The sequence below is a fragment of the Moschus berezovskii genome, chromosome 24, assembly GCF_049115385.1.
Source record: "Moschus berezovskii isolate FMDL1 chromosome 24, NW_MosBer_1.0, whole genome shotgun sequence".
Lineage (NCBI taxonomy): Eukaryota > Metazoa > Chordata > Mammalia > Artiodactyla > Moschidae > Moschus > Moschus berezovskii.
The window spans coordinates 62408376-62435859 of NC_142483.1; the positions used below are offsets into that span (position 1 = coordinate 62408376).

A 27484-nucleotide genomic window follows, 5' to 3' on the forward strand; every position below is an offset into this window, starting at 1 on the left:
GTTGTCAGAGTCTTGATTCTGCCTGCCAGACTTGAAGGGAGCCCGGTGTACAGACCAGAATGTCTGCTTCCTAAACTTAGAATTGTTGGACACACTTGGTCCTCAGGATGGCATTCAGAGCTCCTCTTGTCCCGGAGAGTAGCTTGTATGGGAGGTGCCCCCAGAAGGGAAGTTGATTCATGGTGCCATGGTCCCGAGGACACCGGCCTGGGATGCACAGACCAGGAGCCAGGGTCTGAGCTGAGTTCCTCTCATGGTGCTATGCTCTGGGGTCCTGAAAGGACCAGTGTGGGTCTCAGGAGAAGACCAAAACCTAAATAACCCTTAAAGGAAGCCAAACAGGACACATAGAATGTATCCCTATATATTCATTAATGCAATAAACTGCAGCAGCATGAATAGGTCAAAAGTGAGAGGCAGGTGTAGGGAGAATTGGTTAATTAATATATTGAGTAATTTTTCAAAAGAGCAAAGACATTTTCTTGGTATTTTTCTGTATTATATGTTTGTCTTATTTTTGGAGTCAGAGAGATTTAGTACTTTTCAAAAATTGCTTTGTAGAAAGCCCCCTTGCCCATGTCTGAGACCAGTGGAAAAACTGTTTTTACCCTCTTGGTCTGATCTACCTGTGCACACGCAGCAGTAGGCTTGGCAAGAACTGGAATTGGCAGATGGGCTGGTTTTTATAATTTTTATAATTGCTAGCTGTAATTATTAGTTACCTAAAACCTATCTGAGCCTTAAAAATTAATGAGCCAAAAGGGAACCGGAAGATGCATGTTTGGGTTCTGGCTTTGTGCTCCCTAGCTTGGTGATGTTAGTCAGCTTAGGCTGCCACAACAATGTACCACAGGTTGGGTGACTTAACATTTGTTAATATGTATTCCTTGCAATTCTGGAGGTTGAAAGTCCCAGAGTACAGTAAAGGCAGATTCAGTTTCTCCTAAGGCATCTCTTCCTGGCCTGTGGATAACACTGTCTTACTTCCCTACTTGGCCTTTTTCTGCACACCTTCAGAGAAAGAACAAGCTCTTGGGGGTATCCTCCTCTCATAGGACACCAATCCCGTCAGATCAGTGCCTTACCCTGGTGACTTCATTCAACAGTAATTACTCCTCTAAAGGTCATATATCCAAATATAGTCTCGTTGGGGGTTAGGGTTTCACTATAGAAATTTGGGGGAATATAATTCAGGCCGTGCAAGTATTGAAAGCAGAGTTGTAAATTAAAATGCATGGCACAAAGGTGAGATTCTGCTGCTGCTCTCTCTTTCAGGACTTGGCTCTGCTTCCAGTTGACAACACAGACTCAATTAGATGTGAAGTTCTTTGATGAGAAAAAAGAAGAGATTTATATGTATTTTTTAGAAATGAGCACAAATTCAGGGCTGTCTCTGAATTTTCAGGGAAACACTCTTGTTTTCTACCTCTTGCATGGAAAAGAAAGGGCTGAAGTTAAGTTCCTGTCCTGGGAGCTTCTGACGAGTGTGTCCTGAGAGCCTGTGTGCAGGGGGAAGAGGCCAGGGGACACCCTGGGTGGAACTACCTGCCCTCTGCCCTTGTCCTTCCTGCACAGGGCTCCATGTCACCGCCAGGACAGGCCTGCTTCTTCCCCTCTAGAAAATTATTTTTAACCAGTCATGGTTAATTTTTTATTCTTTTTACAAAAGCAGTATATGTTCTTTTCAGAAAAATGAAGAGAAGACAATGAAAGCTTCCATTTTTATCAACAACAGGATCAGATTTAGTCAGAGAGTTGCCTGCTGCTGCTGCTAAGTCACTTCAGTCGTGTCCGACTCTGTGACTCCATAGACGGCAGCCCACCAGGCTCCCCCATCCCTGGGATTCTCCAGGCAAGAACACTGGAGTGGGTTGCCATTTCCTTCTTCAAGGCATGAAAGTGAAAAGGGAAAGTGAAGTTGCTCAGTCTTGTCCGACTCTTCGCAACCCCATGGACTGCAGCCCACCGGGCTCCTCTGTCCATGGGATTTTCCAGGCAAGAGTATGGGGGTGGGTTGCTATTGCCTTCTTGGCAGAGAGTTGCCTAGTACTCTGCAATTATAATCTGGAGTAGGAAATGGCAACCACTCCAGTATTCTTGCCTGAAAATTCCATCGACAGAAGAGCCTGGTGGACTATATAGTCCATGGGGTCGCAAACAGCTGGACACACCTGAGCACACACACACTGCACTGTTAAAATGGCTAAAACAGCTGTGAACACAGTAACCACTGAGGTTACTGGAACTCTTTTCAGAGAGGGCTGAGGATGAGACCTTCAAGGAACATGCTGGAATAATAACCAATGGTCCTGAAATCCTTCTTTCCTCTAGGAGGATGAATTTTATTAACACAAAACATTTGTTTTGCTGATGAATTAAATGGAGCTAGATTGCTTGTCTCTAAGGGGGCCTGCCACAATGTTTTACACTCTCGGAAAACCATTGGTTTGAAGGGGCAGCAGATTACAAGTTTTCTTGGGGCAGACACACGTCCAGTTCTCACCCTGACCCTGACTAATAGCATTACTTTAATAGCTCATTTAGCTTTATTATATCAATATATGCCTCTTCTATTTAAAAAATTCAAATAAGACAAAATAAACTGATATCATACTACCCAGAAATAACTAACACTATTAACTTTAAAGCATTTTGTTTGGGAATAACTTCTGCTTAGAGATAAGTTACAAAATTAAAAAGGCACCTCATACAGAGTATCCTATTCTTAACCTTTTAGCTCATTTACCATTCCCATTTATCATTCTATGGGTATGCATATGTTTACACACACACATAAATACATACATATATACTTTTTTTCTTAACTAGAGGTTAAGAAAAAGTTAGAAACTAACTTGCATACATCATTACCCTTTATCCCTAAATTCTTCAGTACTTTATTTCCTAAGAGTAGAGGTATTCTCTTACATAACCACAGTACCAGTTATCAACATCAGTAAATGTGACATGGATAGCACCTATGTTTCAATTTAGTCAGTAGATCACAAAATGTCTCCTTCTGATTTAAGATCCAGTCTAGGGGTAGTTAGTACATTTTTTCCTTGTCTCTTTAGCACCCTTAATCTGGAAAGTTCCTCAATCTTTTTTTTTTTTTTTTCTTTTGAGACATTCATTGTTGTTGTTTAGTCACTAGGTCATGTCCAACTCTTTGTGACCCTATGGACTGGAGAGGAGCCCCATTCTCCAGGGTCCTCTGTCCATGGAATTCTCTGGGCAAGAATACTGGAGTGGGTTGCTATTCCCTTCTGCAGGGGCTCTTCCCAACCCAGGGATCAAACCCGGGTCTCCTGCATCACAGGCGGGTTCTTTACTGCTGAGCCACCAGGGAAGCACAAGACATTCATACTTTGTGATAATACTGTTTTCCCCTGTCACATTTCATCTTGGGTTTGTCCTTATGATTACATCAAGGTTCTACAGTCTCAGCCAGAGTGCTGCATAGGTGATGATGTGTACTTCCTCAAGGTACCACAGCTGGAGGCACATACAGCTCTCTGTCCCCATGTTCACTGGCTTTGCTAACCTAGCCAAGTATAATTGCAAGTTTTTTTCTGTTTTCCTCCTGGTACCCAATAAGCAATCTGTGAGGAAACATTTTGGGCCTGGGCAAATATCTTGCTCCCTGTCAACATTCTCTTGCCAGAACTGGCATTCATTGGTGTTTCTAGCTTGAACCATTCTTTATTAGGATAATTCTAAAAGTGATGCTGTGCTACCTGCAGCACCCTCCACATTAGCATTCTGTTATAAGCAAGAGCCCTCATTTCCTCCCCCTGCCATTTGTTTATCTGTTTGTTATCTATACGGATTCACTAATACCTGTTTTTCAAAGGTTTTAAATTGATTACTGTATTTAATTATATTCATGCTCAAACTGACTAACACTTGGTAGTGGGAGCCCCTTCAAGGTGGCTTCTGTGTCCTGTGACGTACCCCAGCATTTTGTTTTTTCGAGTACTTCCTAGTTTTCAGAGGGATTCCCTGGTAGCTCAGCTGGTAAAGAATTAGCCTGCAATGCAGGAGACCCTGGTTCAATTCCTGGGTGGGGAAGATCCGCTGGAGAAGGGAATGGCTACCCACTCCAGTATTCTGACCTAGAGAACTCCATAGTACATGGGGTCACAAAGAGTCAGACATGACTCAGTGACTTTCACTTTCACTCTTCAGAAATAAAATGCTCAGGCTCATCTTGTTCTTTGGCTGCTCCAGCCCTGGACTCTGTAATTTCTCCAAGGAGACCTGATACCTTTTAGTGTGGTGTGATATTGAAGGGTACTTGCTATGCTCACTGATACTATAGTGTGTTTGCTTCGGGCCTTTTCAATGGACAGAGCTAGGAAATGTGTGCACGTGTGCACAGATACATAAACATGCGTGTAGAAATCACGAGTCCATGCCAGTACCCCCAGTCCCAGCATGCCTCTGTGAATTCTGTTTCTGACGTCCTCCGCTGCTTATTTGTGTGCCTTTTCTTCAACAGTGGAATCCTGACTTCTGACAAAATGAACACATTTAATCATTCCTATGAAAGTGAAAAGTGAAGTCACTCAGTCGTCTCCAACTATTTGTGATCCCATGGCCATGGGATTCTCCAGGCAGGAATACTGGAGTGGGTTCCAATCATTCCTATAATATACCTTAAATAGTTTATTCTTAAATAGATTATACTTATCAAGGCTACTTAGATTAATTCAGGATCATCCCTCCCTGCCTACACTATTAACTTTTGATGAACAGCCTTCTAGATCTCCCTGTATACACCTTTAGATAAAAAGACATAGTTTTATTAAATAGTAATCACACTCTACATACTCTTCTGTAACCTGGCTTTTCCCCCACCAATGAAAACATCATTAACATCATTCCATATCATTCAACATCTTTTTTTTCCCACAAAATGAGATCCATAGAATATTTTTTAATGATTGCACAATAAGACTGTACTATAATTCCAATTATTGGACTTTGATTTAAAAGATGTCCAATTTTTCACATAATAGTGTAAAACAATGAAAATCTATCTTTTATCCACTTGGCATCAACATATTTGTAACTAAATTTTGTTTCAGTAGGATAGAAGTGGAATTACTGGTCAAAGGATATATATTGTTTTATGCTTTTCTGGATGGCTGTTTGCTCTGTTCCACAGTTTTTGAGTGCTGGTTTTTCTAGACACGTGTGGGCCTGGCTTTGAGATTCTAGTTTTGAGGATCTGGAGTGTGACCAGGATTTGTAGTTTTTAAAGGCTTCTTAAGAGATTTTGATATGCATCCAATTTGATAGGTGAAAGTGGTATTTCATTAATTAAATAATAATTTTCTTCTGAAATTGTTTCAGACACTCAGATTTGGGAGAAGTGACTTCAGAAATAAAAGCTTCTGAGAGACGAACAGCTGTGGCCATTGCAGGTAAAGTTGGGCTTGGGCCCACCCTGGAGCAAATCCATTTCTTCTGTCCCATTGGGATTCTGGATTCCAGCACCATACTGGGCTGACATTTTGAGGTCCTCAAAATTAAATAAGCGTAAGGTTTTTTATTTTTCCTTTTACAAGAAGATACATTTAAGGGTCTTTTAAGTTTCCCTCATGTATTTAAAATAGGGTTCACTTTTAAAAAGGTATTTACCACAGTTTTACCAGGAACACTGGTAAATCACTCCAATTTGAGCATATTGTTATTCCTGCATCCTGAGCTATGTTGAGGGTGACTGTCTAGTTTCTAAACTGGGCACACATGAGAGTGAAAGGTGTGTTTTTTTGGGACAAGAGGAATAGGTTGGGACTGTCTTAGTAGACTGGGGCTTATAGTCTTTCTGAATATGGTCCATATTAGCTAGTTTTTATTTCTCTGGGAATTTGGGGTATGGGGTGGGGCTGTAGCTGCCCCTCATGACTTCAACCAAAGTCTAGACATCTTAACTTCTTTTAATAACTTCATTTTGGATCTGAAAGTAAAGTGAAAGTGTTAGTCGCTCAGTCATGTCCGAGTTTTTGTGACCCCATGGATTGTAGCCTGCTAGGCTCCTCTGTTCATGGAATTCTCCAGGCAAGAATATTGGAGTGGGTAGCTATTCCCTTTTCCAGGAGGTTTCCCCAACTCAGGGAAGCAAGCACCTCCTTCTCCAGCTGAAGGGCCTTACAGGGGGAATCAAAAGATCAACACCTTCCCATATATCATTATTTGCTTATTTCTATTTTGTAAGCCACACATTAAAGAGTAGAACATTCAAAAACAACTGCATATATGGGAAAAATTAGAAAATAACTGTGCATTCCCAGGAAAATGCTCAAAAAAGATCAGAGAAGACTTTAAGTTTATATCTTAAGCTGAATCTCAGCATAGCAACAGCCAACAGCAATAAAAAACAAACAATAAAAAAAATAACAGTAGCAAACCCTGAGTAAGGGGAAATAATCTGACTTCCATAGTTAGCACGTTATTGGATTCAAAGGTGTTCAACAAAAACATCACAAAGCATAGAAAGAAACAGAAATATGTGGTCCATTCAAAAGGAAAAATATATCAACAAAATCTGTCCCTCAAAAGACTTTGTGGCAGATATATTAGACAGACTTTAAAACAACAATCCTAAAGATGCTAGAAGAACTAAGGGAGGATATGGAGAAAGTCAAGAGAATGGTGAATGAACAAAAGGTGAATATCAATAAAGAAATAGAAAACCTAAAAATAAGCCAAAACAAATTCAGAGCTGAAGAGTACAACAACTGAAATGAAAAATTCACTAGCAGGATTCAAAGGCAGACTTGGTAGGCAGAAGAATGAGTTAGTGAACTTGTACACAGTACAGTGGAAATTATCAAAGCTGAGGAACAGAAAGAGAAAAGATTGAAGAAAAGCAGATAAAGCCTGTTGGACACCATCAAAGGACCAAGATACTCATTGTAGGAGACCCAGAAGGAGAAGAGAACGAAGCAGAGAGAATATTTGAAGAAATAATGGCTGAAAACTTCCTGAATCTAAAGAAAGATGTTTATGTAATCATCCAAAAAGCTCAATGAACTCCAAGTAAAACGAATTCAGAGAGACCTACACCAAGACACATACTACAAAGGAAAAGAAGAAATCTTGAAAGCAGCAAGTGATAAGTCACTGCAAGTGATTTTCAAAGAGATAATCTGCAGATTTCTCATTAGAAACTTTGGAGGCCAGAAGATGTAGTCAAAGTGGTTTACAAAATTGTCAACCAGGATTCAAATATATCCCGCAAAACTGTGCTTCAGAAATGAGGGAGAAATCAAGACATTCCCAGATGAACAAAAGCTGAGGGAGTTTGTGACCACTAGTTATCCCTAGGAGTGCTTAAGGGAGTGCTGCAAAGAGAAAGGACATTAGACAGTAACCTTATGCTGTATGAGAAATAAAGATCTCAGTAAGGTGGATACATGGGCAGTTATATAGCTAGTATTATTGTAACAGTTGTTTGTACTTTTTGTAATGACATTTATGTAATGTCAGACCATCAAAATATAAAAAGCAAAACCCAAGAGAACTGAAGGAGAAAATAGACGGTTCTATATTCTGAAAGAGATGGGAATCCCAGACCACCTGACCTGCCTCTTGAGAAACCTGTATGCAGGTCAGGAAGCAACAGTCAGAACTGTACATGGAACAACAGACTGGTTCCAAATAGGAAAATGAGTACGTCAAGGCTGTATACTGTCACCTTGCTTATTTAACTTATATGCAGAGTACATCATGAGGAACGCTGGGCTGGAAGAAGCACAAGCTGGAATCAAGATTGCTGGGAGAAATGTCAATAACCTCAGATATGCAGATGACACTACCCTTATGGCAGAAAGTGAAGAGGAACTCAAAAGCCTCTTGATGAAAGTGAAAGAGGAGAGTGAAAAGGTTGGCTTGAAGCTCAACATTCAGAAAACAAAGATCATGTCATCTGGTCCCATCACTTCATGGGAAATAGATGGAAAAACAGTGGAAACAGTGTCAGACTTTATTTTTTTGGGCTCCAAAATCACTGCAGATGCTGATTGCAGCCATGAAATTAAAAGACACTTACTCCTTGGAAGGAAAGTTATGACCAACCTTGATAGTATGTTAAAAAGCAGAGACATTACTTTGCCAACCAAGGTCCGTCTAGTCAAGGCTATGGTTTTTCCTATGGTCATGTATGGATGTGAGAGTTGGACTGTGAAGAAAGCTGATCGCCAAAGAATTGATTCTTTTGAACTGTGGTGTTGGAGAAGACTCTTGAGAGTCCCTTGGACTGCAAGGAGATCCAACCAGTCCATTCTAAAGGAGATCAATCCTGGGTGTTCATTGGAAGGACTGATGCTAAAGCTGAAACTGCAATACTTTGGCCACCTCATGCGACGAGTTGACTCACTGGAAAAGACTCTGATGCTGGGAAAGTTTGGGGGTGGGAGGAGAAGGGGACAACCGAGAATGAGATGGCTGGATGGCATCACCGACTCTATGGACATGAGTTTGAGTGAACTCCTGGAGTTGGTGATGGACAGGGAGGCCTGGTGTGCTGTGATTTATGGGGTCGCGGAGAGTTGGACACGACTGAGCGACTGAACTGAACTGAACTGAACCGAACTGAACTGAACAGTAATAGTTGTGGATTCCAATACCCCATTCAGAATAATGGATGGAAAAACCAGACAGAAGATAAGTGAGGAAATAGAGGCCTTCAACAACACGATAAACCTACTAGATCTAAGACACATATGCAGAACACCTCCCCTCCCCCGGCCAGCAACAGCAACAACATACACATTCTTCTCAACTGGACATAGGATATTTTCCTGAGTAGACCATATATAGGGCCACAAAGTAAGTGTCAGTGGTTTCTAAAAGATAGATATCATACAAAGTATCTTCTTTGACCATGGTGAGATAAAGTTAGAAATCAAAAACATAACCTGGAGAATTCACAAAATTTTGGAGACCTAACAATGTCCTTTCAAACAACCAATGGATCAAAGACAAAATCACAAAGAAATTTAAAAAATAGTTAAGAAGACATGAATGAAAATATAAACACATCATATTAACACTTATGGACTGCATCCAAAGTGGTACTAAGGGGAAATTTATAAATGCTCATGTTAAAAACAAGAAACATCCCATATAAACAGACTTAACTTTACAACTTTAAGTTGTAACAGGAAAAGAAAAACAAGCTAAATGCAAAGCTCACATAAAGAAAGAAATAATAAAAGATTAGAGCAGAGAATAATGAAATAGAGAATAGAAAATTAAAGGTTCCAGTTCAAGATGGTGGAGTGGAAGGATGTGCATGTATCTCCTCCCATGAGAGCACCAAAATTGCAATTAGCTGTTGAACAACCATCAACAGAAGGATGCTGGAAACCACCAAAAAAAGATACCGCATGTCCAAAGACAAACAAGAAGCTGCAGTGAGACAGTAAGAGGGGCACGAAGAGAAAGAGAAAGGACCTGGGAAAATATGTGAAGAGATAATAGCTGAAAACGTCCCAGACATGGGAAAGGAAATAGTCAACCAAGTCCAGGAAGCACAGAATCCTAGGAAGTAAAAACCCAAGGAGGAACACACCAAGACACAGACTAATCAAACTGACAAAAATTAAAGACAAGACAAAATATTAAAAGCAACAAGGGAAAACCAACAAATAACATACAGGGAACTCACATCAGGCTATCAGCTGATTTCTAAACAGAAACTCTATGAGCCAGAAGGGAATGGCATGATTTATTTAAACTGATGAAAGGGAAGTACCTACAACCAAGAATACGCTACCCAGAAAGACTCTCCTTCAGATTTGATGGAGAAATCAAAAGCTTTCCAGACAAGCAAAAGTTAAGAGAATTCAGCATCACCAAACCAGCTTGACAACAAATGCTAAAGGCACTTCTCTAGGCAGGAAACACAAGAGTAGGAAAAGACCTACAGAAAACAAACCCCAAACAATTAAGATAACAGTAATAGGATTATACATATCTATCAGTTCAGTTCACTCAGTCCTGTCCAACTATTTGCGACCCCATGAACCGCAGCACACCAGGCCTCCCTGTCCATCACCAGCTCCCGGAGTTCACCCAAACCCATGTGCATTGAGTCGGTAATGCCATCCAACCATCTCATTCTCTGTTATCCCCTTCTCCTCCTGCCCTCAATTTTTCCCAGCATCAGGGTCTTTTCAAATGAGTCAGCTCTTCGCATCAGGTGGCCAAAGTATTGGAGTTTCAGCTTCAACATCAGTCCTACCAATGAACACCTAGGACTGATCTCCTTTAGGATGGACTGGTTGGATCTCCTTGTGGTTCAAGGGGCCCTCAAGAGTCCCCGGTGGTCCAGTGGTTAGGACTTTGCGCTTTCACTCCCAGGGCCTGGGTTCACTCCATGGTCCGGAAACTAAGATCCTGTAAGCTGTGTGGTATGGCCCCCCTCAAAAAAGATAGTAAACTTTATGTTATGTGTATTTTAACACAATTTTTACAAACAGAAAAATACTGAAGGAAAAATGTATTTTATGGTGAGCAATTCTATGACATTTAGTACATCATAAACTTATGAAATCACCACTTCTTATCTATTGATTTCCAAAACATTTCCATAACTTGAAAGTAAAACTCTCTACCATTTAAGCAGTTTCTCCCATCTCTCCTCCCAATTTCCAGACTGGACGACCAATTTGTGTTGTCTTTGTTTATATTTAAGTATTTTCCTATAAATGAAGTCATATAATATGTGCCCTTTTGTGTTTCTTTTTTTTCACCTAGCATAGTGTTTTGGAGTTCCTCCATGTTGTTCCTTTTTAGGGTTGAGTTATATTCTATTGTATGGATAGACCACATTTTGTTTATCTATTCATCTGTCAGTGGACATTTGGCTATTTGATTTCCACCTTTTGGCTATTGTGAATAATCATGCTATGAACGTGCATTTACATATACTTGTTTGAGTCCCTGTTTTAAGTTCTTCTAGGCATATACCTCAGAGTGGAATTACTGAGTCAAATGGTAATTCTGTGTTTAACTGTTTGAGGAACAGCCAAATTGTTTTCCCAACAGCTGCACTGCTTAAAGTCCTACCAGAAATGTACAGGGGTTCCGACTTCCCCCCATCCTGTCAATGCTTGCTATTTTCCATCCTTTTTTAAAATCACCATCCTAACAGGTGTGCAGTGCTATCTCACTGGTTTTGATTTGATTTCCCTAGTGACTGATGATGTTGAGCATCATTTTATGTGCTTGTGACCATTTGTATATATTTTTTGAGAAATGTCTATTCAAGTTCTTTGTATATTCCACTTTTCAATTGAGATTTTTGGTCTTTTTTGTTGTGAAGTTGTACTTGTTTACATATTCCAGATACTAGATCCAATCACATATGGTTTGCACATATTTTCCATGTTCATAAGTTGTCTTTCACTTTCTTGAGTATGTTCTTTGATGCATACAGAATTTTACATTGATGAAGTCCAGTTTATGTATTTTTTTGTGGCCTGTGCTTTTGAACTGATATTCCTAGAGCAAATCATTATCTTGTGTGTGTGGTTATTACTACTTTGTGTCATATTTGGGGTTATAAGCAAATGAAATTTACATAGAAAAAACTGAAACCAATAATAGTACTCAAAATAAACACTGTATCTTCACTTGAATTTTCTGGTAGAGAGGTCCTAACTTGCTGATGAAACTAAATGTGTATATATGTTTTTTTCTTCCAGATTTGGAATGGAGAGAAATGGAAGGAGATGACTGCGAGTTTCATTATGGAGGTAGAAATTATAGGATTTGGCAACAGATTGGATTAGGGAAAGAGATAAGGAATGGGCAAAGTGAAAAAAATAACTGGGATTTTAGATTTTGAACAAGTGGGAGAAGTTACTACCTTAGTAAGAAAGAATGGGGGTTCTGAGTCTAGCCTAAATTAATTTGTGTCAATTCAAGCCCCCTGATTTGATTGATATTTTATTTTCCTTTGCTTTTTTTAGAGGGTCCGAATGAGGCTCAGGATAGTGACTTCCCAATAGGTATGTTTCTTCTCTCTGCTCTGTCTGTCTTATTGATGGAAAACGTCATCTGGGCTGGTAGTTTCAACCCCTGACTGCATCAAAAGCACTGCTAGTCCATTAATCCTTTATGTGCCATTAATAATACTGCCGGGAAAACAACCCCTGGGGAGCTGTTACCATATAGAGTAACATAATGAATTTGCATATTTGGACATAAAGCTCAAAAATCTTATTTTTAACAAGTTCCCAAAGTAATTCTAAAGCTTATCCAAGTTTGGGAGCCATTCATCTGATCCAGTGGTTTCATTTATAGATCTGCCAAGGGTCATGGGCTGGGCATGGCTGTACACATTAATAGGTTTGTTTGCTCTGGCTTTCACATTTAAAAGTTATTCTATTTCTAGTTAAGAAAAACAATGTCCCTGGTTTCATTCAGGCAACAATCAGAAAACTAAGTTACTTATATGATGGGTCTCTACTAAGGTGTCTCTCCCCATGTGGTTCTTTTGTTTCTGCAAGTTTGCCAGCTCTTGATTCTCTGGGATGGTAGCATTGCCAGTTAGCCTCTGTGGAGGGCTGAGCTTCTGAAGAGAGACATTAGGCAGCAAGTGGATCCCTACAGGGGAATGAGTGCGTTGAGTCCTGCTCTTCACCCAGGCATGGTCCTGATCCCATCATATAACTTACTGGGAACAAGAAGAAGGCTGATCACCTGCACTTCCTCCTGTGGTTTCTGTCAGCACCTAAGGTAGAATCATAGGCATCAGTTCAGTTCGGTTCAGTCGCTCAGTCGTGTCCGACTCTTTGTGACCCCATGAATCATAGCACACCAGGCCTCCCTGTCCATCACCAACTCCAGGAGTTCACTCAAACTCATGTCCATCGAGTCGGTGATGCCATCCAGCCATCTCGTTCTCTGTCGTCCCCTTCTCCTGCCCCAATCCCTCCCAGCATCAGAGTCTTTTCCAGTGAATCAACTTGTCGCATGAGGTGGCCAAAGTATTGGAATTTCAGCTTTAGCATTGGTCCTTCCAATGAACACCCAGGATTGATCTCCTTTAGAATGGACTGGTTGGATCTCCTTGCAGTCCAAGGGACTCTCAAGAGTCTTCTCCAACACCACAGTTCAAAAGAATCAATTCTTCGGCACTCCGCTTTCTTCCCAGTCCAACGCTCACATCCATACATGACCACTGGAAAAACCATAGCCTTGACTAAGATGGACCTTTGTTGACAAAGTAATGTCTCTGCTTTTGAATATGCTATCTAGGTTGGTCATAACTTTCCTTCCAAGGAGTAAGCATTTTTTAATTTCATGGTTGCAGTCAGCATCCGCAGTGATTTTGGAGCCCAAAAAAATAAAGTCTGACACTGTTTCCACTGTTTTTCCATCTATTTCCCATGAAGTGATGGGACCAGATGCCATGATCTTAGTTTTCTGAATGTTGAGCTTTAAGGAAACTTTTTCCACTCTCCTCTTTCACTTTCATCAAGAGGCTTTTTAGTTCCTCCTCACTTTCTACCATAAGGGTGGTGTCATCTGCATATCTAAGGTTATTGATATTTCTCCCGGCAATCTTGATTCCAGGTTGTGCTTCTTCCAGCCCAGCATTCCTCATGATGTACTCTGCATATAAGTTAAATAAGCAGGGCAACAATATACAGCCTTAAGGTACTCCTTTTCCTATTTGTAACCAGTCTGTTGTTCCATGTCCAGTTCTAACTGTTGCTTCCTGACCTGCATACAGGTTTTTCAAGAGGCAGGTCAGGTTGTCTGGTACTCCCATCTCTTTCAGAATTTTCCACAGTTTATTGTGATCTACAGAGTCAAAGGCTTTGGCATAGTCAATAAAGCATAAATATATGTTTTTCTGGAACTCTCTTGCTTTTTTGATGATCCAGTGGATGTTGGCAATTTGATCTCTGGTTCCTCTGCCTTTTCTAAAACCAGCTTGAACATCTGGAAGTTCACGGTTCACTTCACGTATTATTGAAGCCTGGCTTGCTTCCTCTTTTAAGAAAAGAATGGAGAGACTCCTAGAGCTCAGCAGGATTTGTGTTTATTTGTTTTGTTAATATAATTAACATTTAAAGTTTTCTAATTATATGCAGTGCTATCAAAGTGCTGCACTCAATATGTCAGCAAATTTGGAAAACCCAGCAATGGCCATAGTACTGGAAAAGGGAAATCCTCATCCCAATCCCCAAGAAGGCAATACTAAAGAATGTTCAAGCCACTGGACAATTGCACTCATGTCCCCTGCTAGTAAGGTTATGTTCCAAATCTTGCATGCTAGACTTCAGCATTACATGAACAGAGAACTTCTAGATGTCCAAGCTGGGTTTAGAAAAGGCAGGAACCAGAGATCAAATTGCCAACATTCACTGGATCATAGAGAAAGCAAGGGAATTTCCAGAAAAACATCTACCTCTGTTTCACTGACTATGCCAAAGCTTTGACTGTGTAGATCATAACAAACTCTGGAAAACTCTTAAAGAGATGGGAATACCAGACCATCTTACCTGTCTCCTGAGAAACCTGTATGTGTCAAGAAGCAACAGTTAGAACCAGACGTGGAACAACTGACTGGTTCAAGATTGAGAAAGGAGTACAAGGCTGTTTATTGTCACCTTGTTTATTTAACTTATACACAGGGCACATCATGTGAAATGCTGGGCTGGATGAATTACAAGTGGGAACCAAGATTGCCAGGAGACACATGAACAACCTCAGATATGCAGATAACAATGGCAGAAAGTGCTGCTGCTGCTGCTAAGTCACTTCAGTCGTGTTCGACTCTGTGTGACCCCATAGACGGAGGCCCACCAGGCTCCCCTGTCCCTGGGATTCTCCAGGCAAGAACACTGGAGTGGGTTGCCATTTCCTTCTCCAATGTGTGAAAGTGAAAAATGAAAGTGAAGTCGCTCAGTCATGTCTGACCCTTAGCGACCGCATAGACTGCAGCCTACCAGGCTCCTCCATCCATGGGATTTTCCAGGCAAGAGTACTGGAGTGGCTTGCGATTGCCTTCTCTGGCAGAAAGTGAAGAGGTATTAAATAGCCTCTTGATGAGGGTGAAGGAGGAGAGTAAAACATTTAGCTTAAAACTCAATGTTAAAGAAACTAAGATCCTGACACTGGCCCCATAACTTCATGGCAAATAGAAGGGGAAAAGGTGGAAGCAGTGACAGATTTCCTCTTCTTGGCTCTAAAATCACTGCGGATGGTGACTGCAGCCATAAAATTAGAAGACGACTGCTTCTTGGCAGGAAAGCTATGACAAACCTAGGCAGTGTGTTAAAAAGCAAAAACGTCACTTTGCCAACAAAGGTCCGTATAGTCAAGGCTGTGGTCTTTCCAGTCGTCATGAATGGTTGTGAGAGCTGGACCATAAAGAAGGCAGAACACCGAAGAATTGATGCTTTTGAACTGTGGTGCTGGAGAAGACTCTTGAGAGTCCCCTGGACTCTCAAGCAAAGAGATCAAACCAGTCAATCTTATAGGAAATCAACCACGAATACTCATTGGAAGGACTGATGTTGAAGCTGAAGCTCCAGTACTTTGGCCACCGATGCAGACAGCCAACTCATTAGAAAAGACCCTGATCCTGGGAAAGATTGAGGGCAGGAGGAGAAGAGGGTGACAGAGGATGAGATGGTTGTATGACATCATTGATGCAATGGACATGAAGTTTGGCAAACTGTAGGAGATGGTGAGTGACATGTAAGCCTGGTGTGTTACAGTCCATGGGGTTGCGAAGGGTTGGACATGACTTGGAAACTGAACAAATTATATGCAATGAAAATTGGTAAGATGCTGTGGCCAAGAACAGAGATGGTGGAGGAAACCTTTGCAGGTGGCATTACTGTTCTGAGCATCTAGTGCTTGTAAGAATTCATACTCTATTGGATGTTATGGCTGAAAATCTGAACAAATAAGTACAGATTTATGATCTCTACCAAATATTTTAATACGGTGAAAATTTAGAACCATACTATTGGCTTCAGGTTTGGAGAAATGTTATTTAAAAGTGATTGCTATTACTCTGTACCAAGAGTAACTCCCTGTTTCCTTTACAAAATTTCCAACTTGTTTGTAGACAGAAAAGAACATCAACCAGAAACCCACAGTGAATTAGTGATTGTGTTCACTGTGGAAAATTCCTGGTAACAGTGTGAGGGAACCCACTGCTGGGCCAGAAGCACAGGAGTATGTTGAAGGGATGGGGGTGTGGCCAGAGAATGAGGCCCGTGTTCCACATCTAAAGTGCATAGCTGCTCACTCTAGCCAATTAAATTTGGGCTTGGCATTGCTAAATCTTGGAGGCTTCAAGAGAAACAAGACATTTTTTACATAAAATTTCCCAATTCTTAAATGTAGCCCGTGGATGTCCCTTTCTTTTTCATCTCTAATGTCACATGTATCTGGCCACACTTGGGTCTGGGGTGAGTGATGTTACCTTTTTCTTGTTCTCAGGTGGCCTAGGGGTGCCTGCATTTTGCTCTGAAGGAGGCCATCTCCTACCTGCTGAGTTGGGCTCTCCCTCCCCACCTGGGTCCCCTGACATGCAGAGTAAGCAATTATATCTTCATTTCTCTCCACAGAGGAGAGGAGCAGACTACAAGAAATGCTGTTCCTTTTGGGACTAGAAGCATACCAAACACAGAAACTCAGCCTCCAGGACGCCTTACAGATCAGCAGTGACAGCATGAAGAACTGGGCTCCTCAGACTCCCAAAGACTTGCCCTGGAATTTCCTCAGGAAGCTGCAGGCCCTCAATGCTGAAGCCAGGAATACCACCATGGTCCTGGACCTTCCCCTGGACACCAGGCCTGTGGAGAAGGAGAGCCAAATGGAAGAGGAGATCATCTACTGGGACACGGCTGAGGACATCTCAGCAGACATCTATTCCTTCTCCGAGCTGCCAACACCCGACACACCTGTGAATCCCTTGGACCTTCTCTGTGCCCTTCTGCTTTCCTCTGATAGTTTCCTGCAACAAGAAATTGTGTCAAAAATGTCTCTCTGCCAGTTTGCACTCCCTCTCATTTTGCCTGACCCAGAAAACCACTACCACACATTTCTGCTGTGGGCCATGAGGGGGGCTGTGCGGACATGGGGGTCACAGCCCCCAAGGGTGGTGGGCAGCTTCAGAGAAGACAGCATGGTCCTGTCCCGAGCACCTGCCTTCGCCTTTGTGCGCATGGAGGTCAGCAGCAATTCCAAATCCCAGCTTCTCAACGACGTGCTCAGCCCCGGCCACAGGCAGCAGGACTGTTTCTGGCATCGGGATCTGAACTTGGGCACCAACCCTCGGGAGATAGCAGACGGGCTGGTAGAAATTTCCTGGTTTCTTCCCAGTGGCAGGGAGGACTTGGACATTTTCCCAGAGCCCATGGCTTTCCTAAACTTGAGAGGTGACATTGGGTCTCACTGGCTGCAGTTCAAGCTCTTGACAGAAATCTCCTCGGCTATATTCATCTTGACTGACAACATCAGTAAGAAGGAATACAAATTGCTATCTTCCATGAAGGGGTCAGCCACAAAATACTACTTCATCTTGAGTCCCTACCGTGGGAAACGAAACACAAACTTGAGATTTCTGAACAGGTTAATTCCTGTGTTGAAGATGGACCACTCACACGTCCTCGTGAAGGTCAGCAGCACAGACAGTGTGGGCTTCGTGCGTAGGGTCCGTGCCATCGTCGCACATGTGACCCGGTCCCCCTGCAGGAGGGTATCCGTGGAGGACATGGCGAATGCGGCCCGCAAGCTGGGGGTAAAGGTCGATGAGGACTGCGAGGAGTGTCAGTGGGCAAAGGACCGGATGGAGCGGATCACCAGGAAAATCAAGGACTTGGATGCCTACCGCAGGGATGAGCTGAGGCTACAGGGGGAACCTTGGAGAAAGGTGGCCCAGGTGGAGAAGGAGCTCTGCCAGATCCAGTGGGCCAGCGACCCTCCTGAGAAGTACAGGGCTGAGCTGAGGCATCGGTTACTGGAACTTCGAATGCAGCAGAATGACCATGACCCTTCCTGGGGGGTCCAGGAGTTCATCTCGGGCATCAGCAGTCCCTCCCTGGGGGAGAAGCAGTACTTCCTGAAGTGGATGGAGTGGGGACTGGGTCGGGTGGCCCAGCCAAGGCCAAGACCATCTCCAGAGATGATTTTTACCCTGAGACCAAAGCACTGTGGGGCCGTGGACTTCAGTGAACCATTCTGGCCTGAGCCCCTGGGGGTGGAGCATTTCCTGCGGGAAATGGGACAGTTTTACGAGGCCGAAAGCTGCCTTGTGGAGGCAGGGAAGCTGCCAGCAGGGCAGAGGCGGTTTGCCCACTTCCCAGGCTTGGCCTTGGAGCTGCTGCTGAAGGGGTTCCCCCTGGAGCTGATCGATGGGAACACCCTGAGCCCTGCCTCACGCTGGGTCACAGGGCTACTGAAGGAGCTACATGCCCGCTTGGAGAGGAGGTCGCGCCTGGTAGTCCTGTCAGCACTTGGTATGCCAGGCACGGGCAAGTCCACCCTTCTCAATACCATGTTCGGGCTGCGGTTTGTCCCAGGAAGGGGCCGTGGTCCTCGAGGGGCCTTCATGCAGCTCATTAAGGTGGCTGAGAGCTTTAGCCAGGACCTGGGCTGTGATCACATCCTGGTAATAGACTCTGGGGGCTTGATAGCTGGAGTCCGGACCGAGGCAGGGGAGAGGTTTGAGCGGGAGGCTTCCCTGGCCACTCTGATTATGGGGCTGAGCAATGTCACTGTGGTCAGTTTAGCTGAAACAAGGAACATTCCACCAGCTATTCTGCATGCATTTCTGAGGCTGGAAAAAACAGGGCACATGCCCAACTATCAGTTTGTATACCAGAACCTTCATGATGTGTCTGCCCTTGGCTCCAAGCCAAGAGAGCGGAGGCACCTCCTGGACCAGCCCAGTGATGTGGGCAGAGCCACAGTGCAGATGGAGAAGCAGGGTGACGGGATCCAGACGCTGGCTGACCTGGCCTTTTGGGACCCTGAGAAGCAGCACATTTGGCACATCCCTGGTCTATGGCATGGAGTGCCTCCCATGGCCGCTGTGAACTTGGCGTACAGTGAAGCCATTTTTGAACTGAAGAGATGCCTGCTAGAAAACATCAGGAATGGCCTGTCCAACCAAAATAAAAACATTCAGCAGCTCATTGAGCTGGTAAGACGGCTGTGAGTCATCAAAAGAAAAGTTCAGCTGCCAGAGGCCTCCTCTGGGCAATCTGTTCTGATGGGCGTGTCCATGTGGGGCTGTGCCCAGCTTCTGAGGGGAGAAAAGTGAAAATGGGGCTAGGTCTGGAGTTGCCTGCACAGTGTTAAGAAAGGAAGTTACCTCACAGACCAGCTCAGAGAGGCTTTCAGGAGTGTTAACAACCTGGGGCAGGAGCTATTGACACAAGCAGTAAAATATTCTTCCTCTCTGAACTTTGAAGTCCTGGTGGTTTGCCTTTTGTACAGCTACTCTGTATCATTAGCCTCTGAAGCAAAGAGTGGCTCCTGACAACTGCAGCCCAGGCAGACAGTCATCAGGATAGGGCTGGGAAGGTGCCCTGAGGAAGCAGGTAGGCCTTGCCACTAGCAAACTTCAGCATCAGTATGGGTGACCCTGTCCTGCCCGCTGTGGGCACGCGAGGTATGGACTGCCCCTGCCTCAGGAGGGCTCCTGCTGGTTCTGTTGCACCCACAGCACTTTGTTTACACCTCTGCCACAACACTCAACATGTGCAGTGTCTTACCTGTGCATATGTTTGCCTCTCGCCCAGACCTGTGAGCTCCCTGAGAGCACATGACCCACATTTGTACCCCCAGAGCCTGACACACTGTAGGCACTTAATAAATGTGTGTTGAATGAATGAAATTAGTGACTGCACAAACGGTAAGTAATGGGCAGGTTACTCTGTGCCTTGATTTTTCTTTTTCTTCAAAGAGGATCAAAGTGTCTGTCTTAGGGGGATGCTTACTAGAACATCTGAAATAGTAGACTCCTGGGGAAATATCTTTAAAAATGCCATCATGTCCCCTTCTTTAAGCAGAGATACAGTCTTCAGGCTATTAATAGAAAACTGAACTAAATATCTTCATGGGAACTCTGTGATGGTGATGATAGCTCCATCATTACCCATTTTAGGAAAGGAGTCCTGGAGCAGTTCAGTAGCTCATCCAGCCCGCAAACCTGCATTGGTGGTGAGGAGCTGATGAGGAAGCGGGTGCCCTCCGCCCTGCGCCTCTGCTTGTGACCACTTATTGTCCCCAAACTTCCACAGCTTCTAGGCTGAACCCCAGCCTGGCCCCTGGGTGTCCCCTTCATCTCAGTTTCATGACTCCAGGGCCAGACCACTGACATCATCCAAGGCCCACTTGACACCATGAGCCAGAACATGGAGTTTCTCCTCTGGTGAGTCTCCAGCCAGAATCTGTCTGTGCTGGAACAGCTTGAATCAATTTTTAAAGGAACTGGTTGATATTCAACAGTTGTAAGAGATTTCTAGTGCTTGAATTTCGGACCCAGGAATATCCTGGGTGAAATTTCTATAGTGCTAGAGAGACAACTGGGTAGTTTTCATGACTCTAAGAGGGAAAAAGGAAGGACAGGTTTTGGTATTTCCAGGTAAACCAACATCTTACTATTTATGTATATAATGATCCAGGAGGAAATGATTTTTTAGTGCCTGAGCACTAGAAACTCTTGAGTCTCAGAAGTGATATGTGAAAGTCGTCTCTGACTCTTTGTGACCCCACCTACTGTAGAGTTCATGTAATTCTCCAGGCCAGAATACTGGAGTGGGTAGCCTATCCCTTCTCCAGGGGATCTTCCCAACCCAGGGATTGAACCCTGGTCTCCCATATTGCAGGTGGATTCTTTACCGTCTGAGCCACCAGAGAAGCCCTCAGAAGTGATAAGGTTTTCCTAAATTTGTTAGCAAAAGACTAGGTTCCCCGAGTTCCAGCACTTCCTCCAACCTGTTTCACATATCCAGAGCCAGGCTCCCAGAGCAGAGGGACCACATTCTGAACATCAGCGGCAGCAGGCGGAGCATCCTGGGACTCTGGAACAGGGGCTGAGGAGCCTGCTATTAAAGAAAGGGTTCCAGTCTGGAGGGCTCCCTTTCCAAGTCTGGTAGAAGGAGTTCAGGGAACAGACAGGAGTCCCTGGTCACCACCTAGAGGTCTCATTTTCCTGAAATTGCAAAGTACAGAGGAGAGGAGGCCCTAGGGCCCAAGCAAGAGATTTCCAGAACTAGTGACACAGCTGGGGTTGGGGTCTGCGGCTCAGACAGGTGACCCTGGCCCTGGAGCTCAGAACACTAAGCATCAGCCTACTGCAGCCATTCATGGGTTCACCACAGTCAGAAGGCCTCCCTACTTCAGACCTGAAGACATCTTTAGGGTCTGAGAGGTCAGGAACTTGCTGTGGGGCTACTGGGCAGTACTGGAGCCCAGCTTGGTGATGTGAGAGCCTCTCAGAGGAATGGGTAGGTGGACAGCTCACAGGGTATCAGGTGCTTTGGTGAAAGCATAAACCACGTCAATGATCTTGGAGTAAATGGGCCTAGGAGTCTTAAGACTGGGCACAAGAGTGCCTGCCCCATTTCCTGGAGACAGAACGTAGGATATGGAACTCAAGGCCTGGTTTTAACTTGGCCTTGCATTCTTCTAATTACATGGCCCTTGAACAGAGTCATTCAACGTCTCTCAGCCATATCTGTCACTACTAGCACCTCCTCTGTGGTGAGTGCACAAAAGCTGGTTTTGGAGGAGCCAGTTTGTGTGCACAAACAAGTAAGGCACCAGAAGATGTGTCTACACCAGTCTGCCTACCTGTGAGGCTCACGCAAAGGAAGCTGCCTGCCTTTTCCATCAACTTCATTTTAACAGGCCAAAAACGATTTATCTTGTAATTGACCAGTGATATCTTAATTTGCAGCCTTTTCTCCTCCTAAATGGTAATGTCTTCTAAACGATGTGATCTTAGATTTACTGAAACATATTGTCCAGCAGGGCTACTGTTGAGAAATCTGTACCAGTGTAAACCTGATCTGGTAGCTTTCCCCAGCTCCTCAGATGTGAATTAGCCCAATAAAGAGAAATCCTTTCTTTTGGAGTCAGTAGTAAAAAAATGATTTTCACTACAAACCTATCCTGAGTTCCTAAAATTTCAACAAAATTACATCAGAATGCAGCCTTACAAGCACCAGTAAGTCAGAGCCATAGAAGGGAGCTCCACGGTGGTCTTGCTCTGGCTTCTCTGACTTTACAGCCCGCATCCACAGCACCCACACTCTGGGCTCCATGGCTGCATCTACGCTGTCTGCCTGGAGCCTCTGTCCACCTGTCCTTGGTCCTGGCTGGCCCTTCTTCAGGATGGCTTTGACGGTAGCCCCACCTCCACTCTACCACCTAAGGGGGTCACGGTCCTTATATAAACCCCTTCTACTTGTCTCCTTCTCTGCCCTCCCCATCAGAAGAAAGGATATCAAGCCCATTTTTTGTGTCCAGGTCTAGCACAGTACCTAAGAACCAGAGAGTGATATCTCAATGCCTTTCATACATGAGGCCCACTCCTATCCATCTACGTCAAGGGGTCTTGAAGCAGGACCCCTTTTAGCTTAGGCTACCAGTGTAGCAAAGGGTGTTTCTAGTTGGTTCCACCATCAGGAGACTGGACTTCCTCAGCTTGCCAATGCTGGTCAGTAATGATAGTTTTGGATGTAACCCCTCTTCCTGTGCCTCAACAAAAGGAGAGTTGAGGGGTAGGAGTAGGAGTTCATGGGGAAACATGGGATTAGGGCCCTGTTAGCTTCCTATGCAAGAGAGAAGACAATTCAAGACTCTGCTTTAATTTGGTTTCAGTGGTTGTTTGGCTTAGTTCACAGAAGAGAGGTCGTGAGAACCTCTGGGATTCTCTTAAGTGAATGGGTTGGTTATTAGCAGAAAATGAATTACCAAGAGTGACACAAAAATTATAGGGTTACAAAATTTAAAGTATCAGCAGTTCTGAATTAGAACAAGTCCACCTTGTGAGGAGAACCAACATGAGTGGAGCTGTCTCCATGAACCCACAGCCAACAGGATTGCAGACGTCTCTGCCTGAGACACCTCTACCAGAGGCTGCATTCTTGTGAGTTCTAGGAAACAAACACTGTTCTAGGCTGGGCTGTGCTATGCAGAGTCTCCTCACACAGTGCCACCCCACAGCCTAGCCACTTCTCTATCCTTTGATACAAGTCAGCCTTTGGGATACGCTGGACCAGACCATCTTCAAAAAAACGTCCAGACCACACAGCAGCCCCCTCCTTTTTCTAGTCCCCTCAGAATAAGAGCTGTGATGGTCTCACAAGACTGGTGGTAGGAAAGGGCTGTAAGGATCACCTAATATTCTTCTCCTGCAAAGGCATCTCTACAGATCAGGTTCTGAGGGTCTTTCACATAAACCTGGAGTTGAGAATGCTGCTTCCCAACCTTGGCTGTAAATTGGGATTATCTAAGGAGCGCTGCAGGAGGACAGGTGCCACTCCTCTGCCCAGTACTGTCCTTATGGTTTGGGGTCCAATGGACTCTAATATGCAGTCAGGGTGGAGAATCGCTGCTCTGAGAGTAAAAAGGGGAATCTGGATTCTCCTGGCTACCATGAGGAGAGCAAAGGAGCTCACCTGTGAGAATAAACAGCTGGACAGCCTTGTCTCCCCAGGGTTTTGGTCTGGACTCCCAGCAAGGGAGTCCCCCAGGGCTAGTCCTGAGCACTCTGTGCCCAACCACAGACACATGGGCCATCCGTCCCTCACGGTTCTGAACACTTACCCCGACTCAGTGCACAGTGGAGCCTCAGATACGGGATGAGCACACGCTTTGGAACAAGAAGACTGCTGCCCTCTGCTAGTTCTGTAATCTCAGGGGAGTCTCCAAGCTTCCACCTTCTGATCTGCAAAACCTGGACAATACTGCCTTCTTTCTAGGATTGATGGGGGAAGCAAAGTACATAAAAACACCGTTAGTGTTTTGTTAAATGGAAATTACAGAAAAATAAATAGTCTACTAAATTTTTTCTCTTGGTAATCTAAAACAATGTAAGTTCATGCTGATGTATTAAAATGTACTTTTAAGTTGTTTAAATCATGCAAACACATTTATGTGATCCCCCCTCCCCCACCACCCCCTTTCAAGGAACCAGCTGAATCCTTTTTTGCAACAAGCCATAGTATAAAATAAAGATAATAAACAAAAGGTGATCTGGATCAGTTTGGAATTCCTGGGAAACTCTCAGGCATAAGGAAGAGGGGCAAAACTTGAACCCCAAGCACAACAGCTCCTCCTCGGCTGGACAGCACTGCTTTCTGCTGTGAAGTCCAGGTCACTGTCACCTTGATGGAAAACCAGGCCTTTCCTCGGGTGAAGGTGGTATTCCAGTGAATTCTCATGAACCCTCAATGGCTGGTTCATTTCTCTAAGGGGATACAGATATCAGGGACTTTATTATTTAAACAACAACAACAAAAGATTTATTAGCTGCTCACTCCATCAGGCATTTTACAATGTGAGTTTCACAACAACCATCATTGTCCTCATTTTATAGATAAGAGAAACTGAGACTCAGGAAGGTCAAGTCACTTGCCTAAATTGACAAGCCAAGAAGTTGTAGTTCTACCTGATCTGTATCTACCAGAAACCACGTTCCTCACCACTTTGGAGATTTAAAAATGCTTCTCTTGTAGCTCATCTGGTAAATAATCCGCCTACAATGCGGGAGACCCGGGTTTGATCCCTGGGTTGGGAAGGTCTCCTGGAGAAGGGAAAGTCTACCCACTCCAGTATTATGGCCTGGAGAATTCCATGGACTGCAGTTCATGGGGTTGCAAAGAGTCAGACAACACTGAGCAACTTTCACTTTTCAAAAATTTACCAAAATATAAATGACCAAACTTTATGGAAACTTTTAAAAGAAAAAAATATTATCAGCTTAAAAAAGTCCTTCAGTTAAAGTTGAAAGTTCTTATATTTGAAAAATATTGTGATTGAAGAACATCTCAGTCCTATTCTGTCCCCGTATTCAATATGCAGAACAGCTGGAGGCCACAGTTAAAAATTTTAGAAATAAAACGTTCCTAGTAAAGTGGGCATGAAAGACACTGTCCCTTTTTGGAGAAGCCAGCTCTCAATGGTCAGAGGAAATGTGATCATGGAAAATGTACTGCCCTGAAGCCAAAAGTCCCTTCCAAACCTCCCCGTGTCATTTGAGGCAGCTCACTGTTTGCCCTTGCCTCTGTTTCCCTTCCACACACATGATAATCTAGTCCTCCCTCCCATGAGAAACCACAGCAGTTGTAAGCAGCATTCAGTTCAGTTCAGTCACTCAGTCGTGTCCGACTCTTTGTGACCCCATGAATCACAGCACGCCAGGCCTCCCTGTCCATCACCAACTCCCAGAGTTCACTCAAATTCATGTCCATCGAGTCGGTGATGCCATCCAGCCATCTCATTCTCTGTAGTCCCCTTCTCCTCCTGCCCCCAATCCCTCCCAGCATCAGACTCTTTGCCAGTGAGTCAACTCATCGCATGAGGTGGCCAAAGTATTGGAGTTTCAGCTTTAGCTTCAGTCCTTCCAATGAACACCCAGGGCTGATCTCCTTTAGAATGGACTGGTTGGATCTCCTTGCAGTCCAAGGGACTCTCAAGAGTCTTCTCCAACACCACAGTTCAAAAGCATCAATTCTTCGGCGCTCAGCTTTCTTCACAGTCCAACTCTCACATCTGCACATGACCACTGGAAAAACCATATCCTTGACTAGATGGACCTTTGTTGGCAAAGTGAGCAGCATTAGGGATTTAAGTCAAAATGGTCAAATGGTGGCAACTTCACATGATTCAACCTAACACTACCAATAACACTACCTCATAATATGAGGTGGTATTATTAACAAAATCAATTATATAGATTATAGAACTGAGGCTCAATTGTACAAAGATTATTATACCTGAATCCAGAGTCTGTGTTTTTTCCATTACTATGTTGAATTCTGAACTAAGATATCCAGTGTTGATATTTTCCCCTCTGACAACAATTTCTGGATACAATTACAGTGGCAATGCTTTGGTTTGACTACAGCAGGTTCTATAACACCTGCAAGAATTTTCTGACCATCAGCCCTTTCTCCCTTAAAACTTCCCTTCTCAAGGACCAGATCCTAGGGTATGGTCAGATGTGAAAACCTACCCTCTGCATAAACCATCCTTGAAGACTTGGATGATTTTTAAGTTACAGCTAATTTATTAATACTAGTGTACAATATTATATTAGGAGTACAACAATATTATTAATTCAATACTTTTTTAGATTATACTTCATTTAAAGTTATAAAATTTAAAAAAATTTTATATTCCCTGTATTGAACAATATTTCTTTTACCCTATTCATTTTTACATTGCAATCTTTGTCCCTTAACCCTGTCAACTAAAAAATATTAGTTACAACCTGAAAATACAGTTATTTTATTTGGTTGGAATGTTTAGGATCCTGAGCCTGGGAGATAGCAGCTCAGTAGCTCTGAGAACACTGCTCCAAGGAGGCGAGAAAAGGAGCCAGGTGTGCAGTCAAGTTTGCAACAAAGGCAGAGGTGGGGGCAGGCAATCTAAACATCGAAGATTATTGTTAAGTAAACAAACCCAGCTATCAAGTTTTGGAATTTAGTATCCTTTTATGTATGGGAAGAGACTGGGATTATTGAAGTCATTCCTTTCATAAGCTTCTCAGCTTGGGGCCACCATCCCGCATATTTACAGAGATAATTTCTCTTTCCTGAGTTCCCTTAGGGCCTTCTGGCTCACAGTGGAGGCTGTAACTGTGGCTTTGGTCAATCACTGGTGACTGTGACATCTTTAAGCTCCTTATGTAGGGAGTGGTGCCGAGTGTCAGCATGGCTCAGGAATTCACATTTGGAAGGCTGGAATCACGCAGAAAGCTGTGACATCGCTTTCCCACTAATATGGCAGGAAATATTTCATTTCACAGTTTCGTACCCCTATCGTGCCCCTCCCAAGAACTGTATAAAGTTTTAACTAAAAGATATTTCTTCTTGTGGAGAAGTCAGTCCCTACACCACCCCCCCACCCCGCCTTTTAAAAAGGATGTTATTTGAAGACAGAGCTAGCAGCCTAATCTCTCAGACCTGGTAAAACGCTGTTTCCTTAGAGACCCTGGCCAGACGGTAGGGTTAGCACCAACCCTCCAAAACTCTCGTCACCCGGCCTGCGAGAACTCCCAGACAGCGAATCCTCGCGTTCAGCATCCTTCAGTTTCCGGATCGATGACGCAAACCATGACTGTGGCACGGCGGAGGGGTGAGGGACGTGCACAGGGCTGCGGGGGAGGCGCAGAGTCAGCTCCCCGCACCTCCCGGCCCCACACAGCCCGGCTGCTGAGCCCGGAGCCCGGGCCTCCACCGCCCACAGCAGGTCGGGG

General features: G+C 43.9%; 1 protein-coding gene and 1 long non-coding RNA gene across 7 annotated transcripts in view; one reads left to right on the plus strand and one right to left on the minus strand.

Moving 5' to 3' along the window:
- Positions 1 to 22132, plus strand: part of URGCP (upregulator of cell proliferation) — a 31879-nt gene extending 9747 nt beyond the window's left edge. The window contains exons 2-5 of one of the 3 annotated variants that reach the window (XM_055414838.2): positions 5359 to 5429; positions 11721 to 11771; positions 11988 to 12026; positions 16614 to 22132. In XM_055414838.2, coding sequence (XP_055270813.1) covers positions 5359 to 5429; positions 11721 to 11771; positions 11988 to 12026; positions 16614 to 19207 — 2755 coding nt within the window. In that variant the 3' untranslated portion in view covers positions 19208 to 22132. Of the gene's footprint in view, positions 1 to 5358; positions 5430 to 11720; positions 11772 to 11987; positions 12027 to 14663; positions 15722 to 16613 lie in introns of those variants that run through there. The other 2 variants (XM_055414840.2, XM_088831613.1) reach the window with 2 other exon arrangements.
- LOC129548217 (uncharacterized) lies at positions 1 to 27389 on the minus strand. 4 transcript variants are annotated; one of them, XR_016036143.1, is made up of 3 exons: positions 27192 to 27389; positions 16667 to 24472; positions 1 to 12751 (listed from the first exon to the last, which is right to left on the minus strand). It is a non-coding gene; the product is annotated as an uncharacterized LOC129548217 (long non-coding RNA). The 4 variants fall into 4 exon arrangements; XR_016036142.1 differs by having other exon boundaries at positions 16667 to 25789; XR_016036141.1 differs by having other exon boundaries at positions 16667 to 25820.
- Positions 27390 to 27484: the final 95 nt, after the last annotated feature.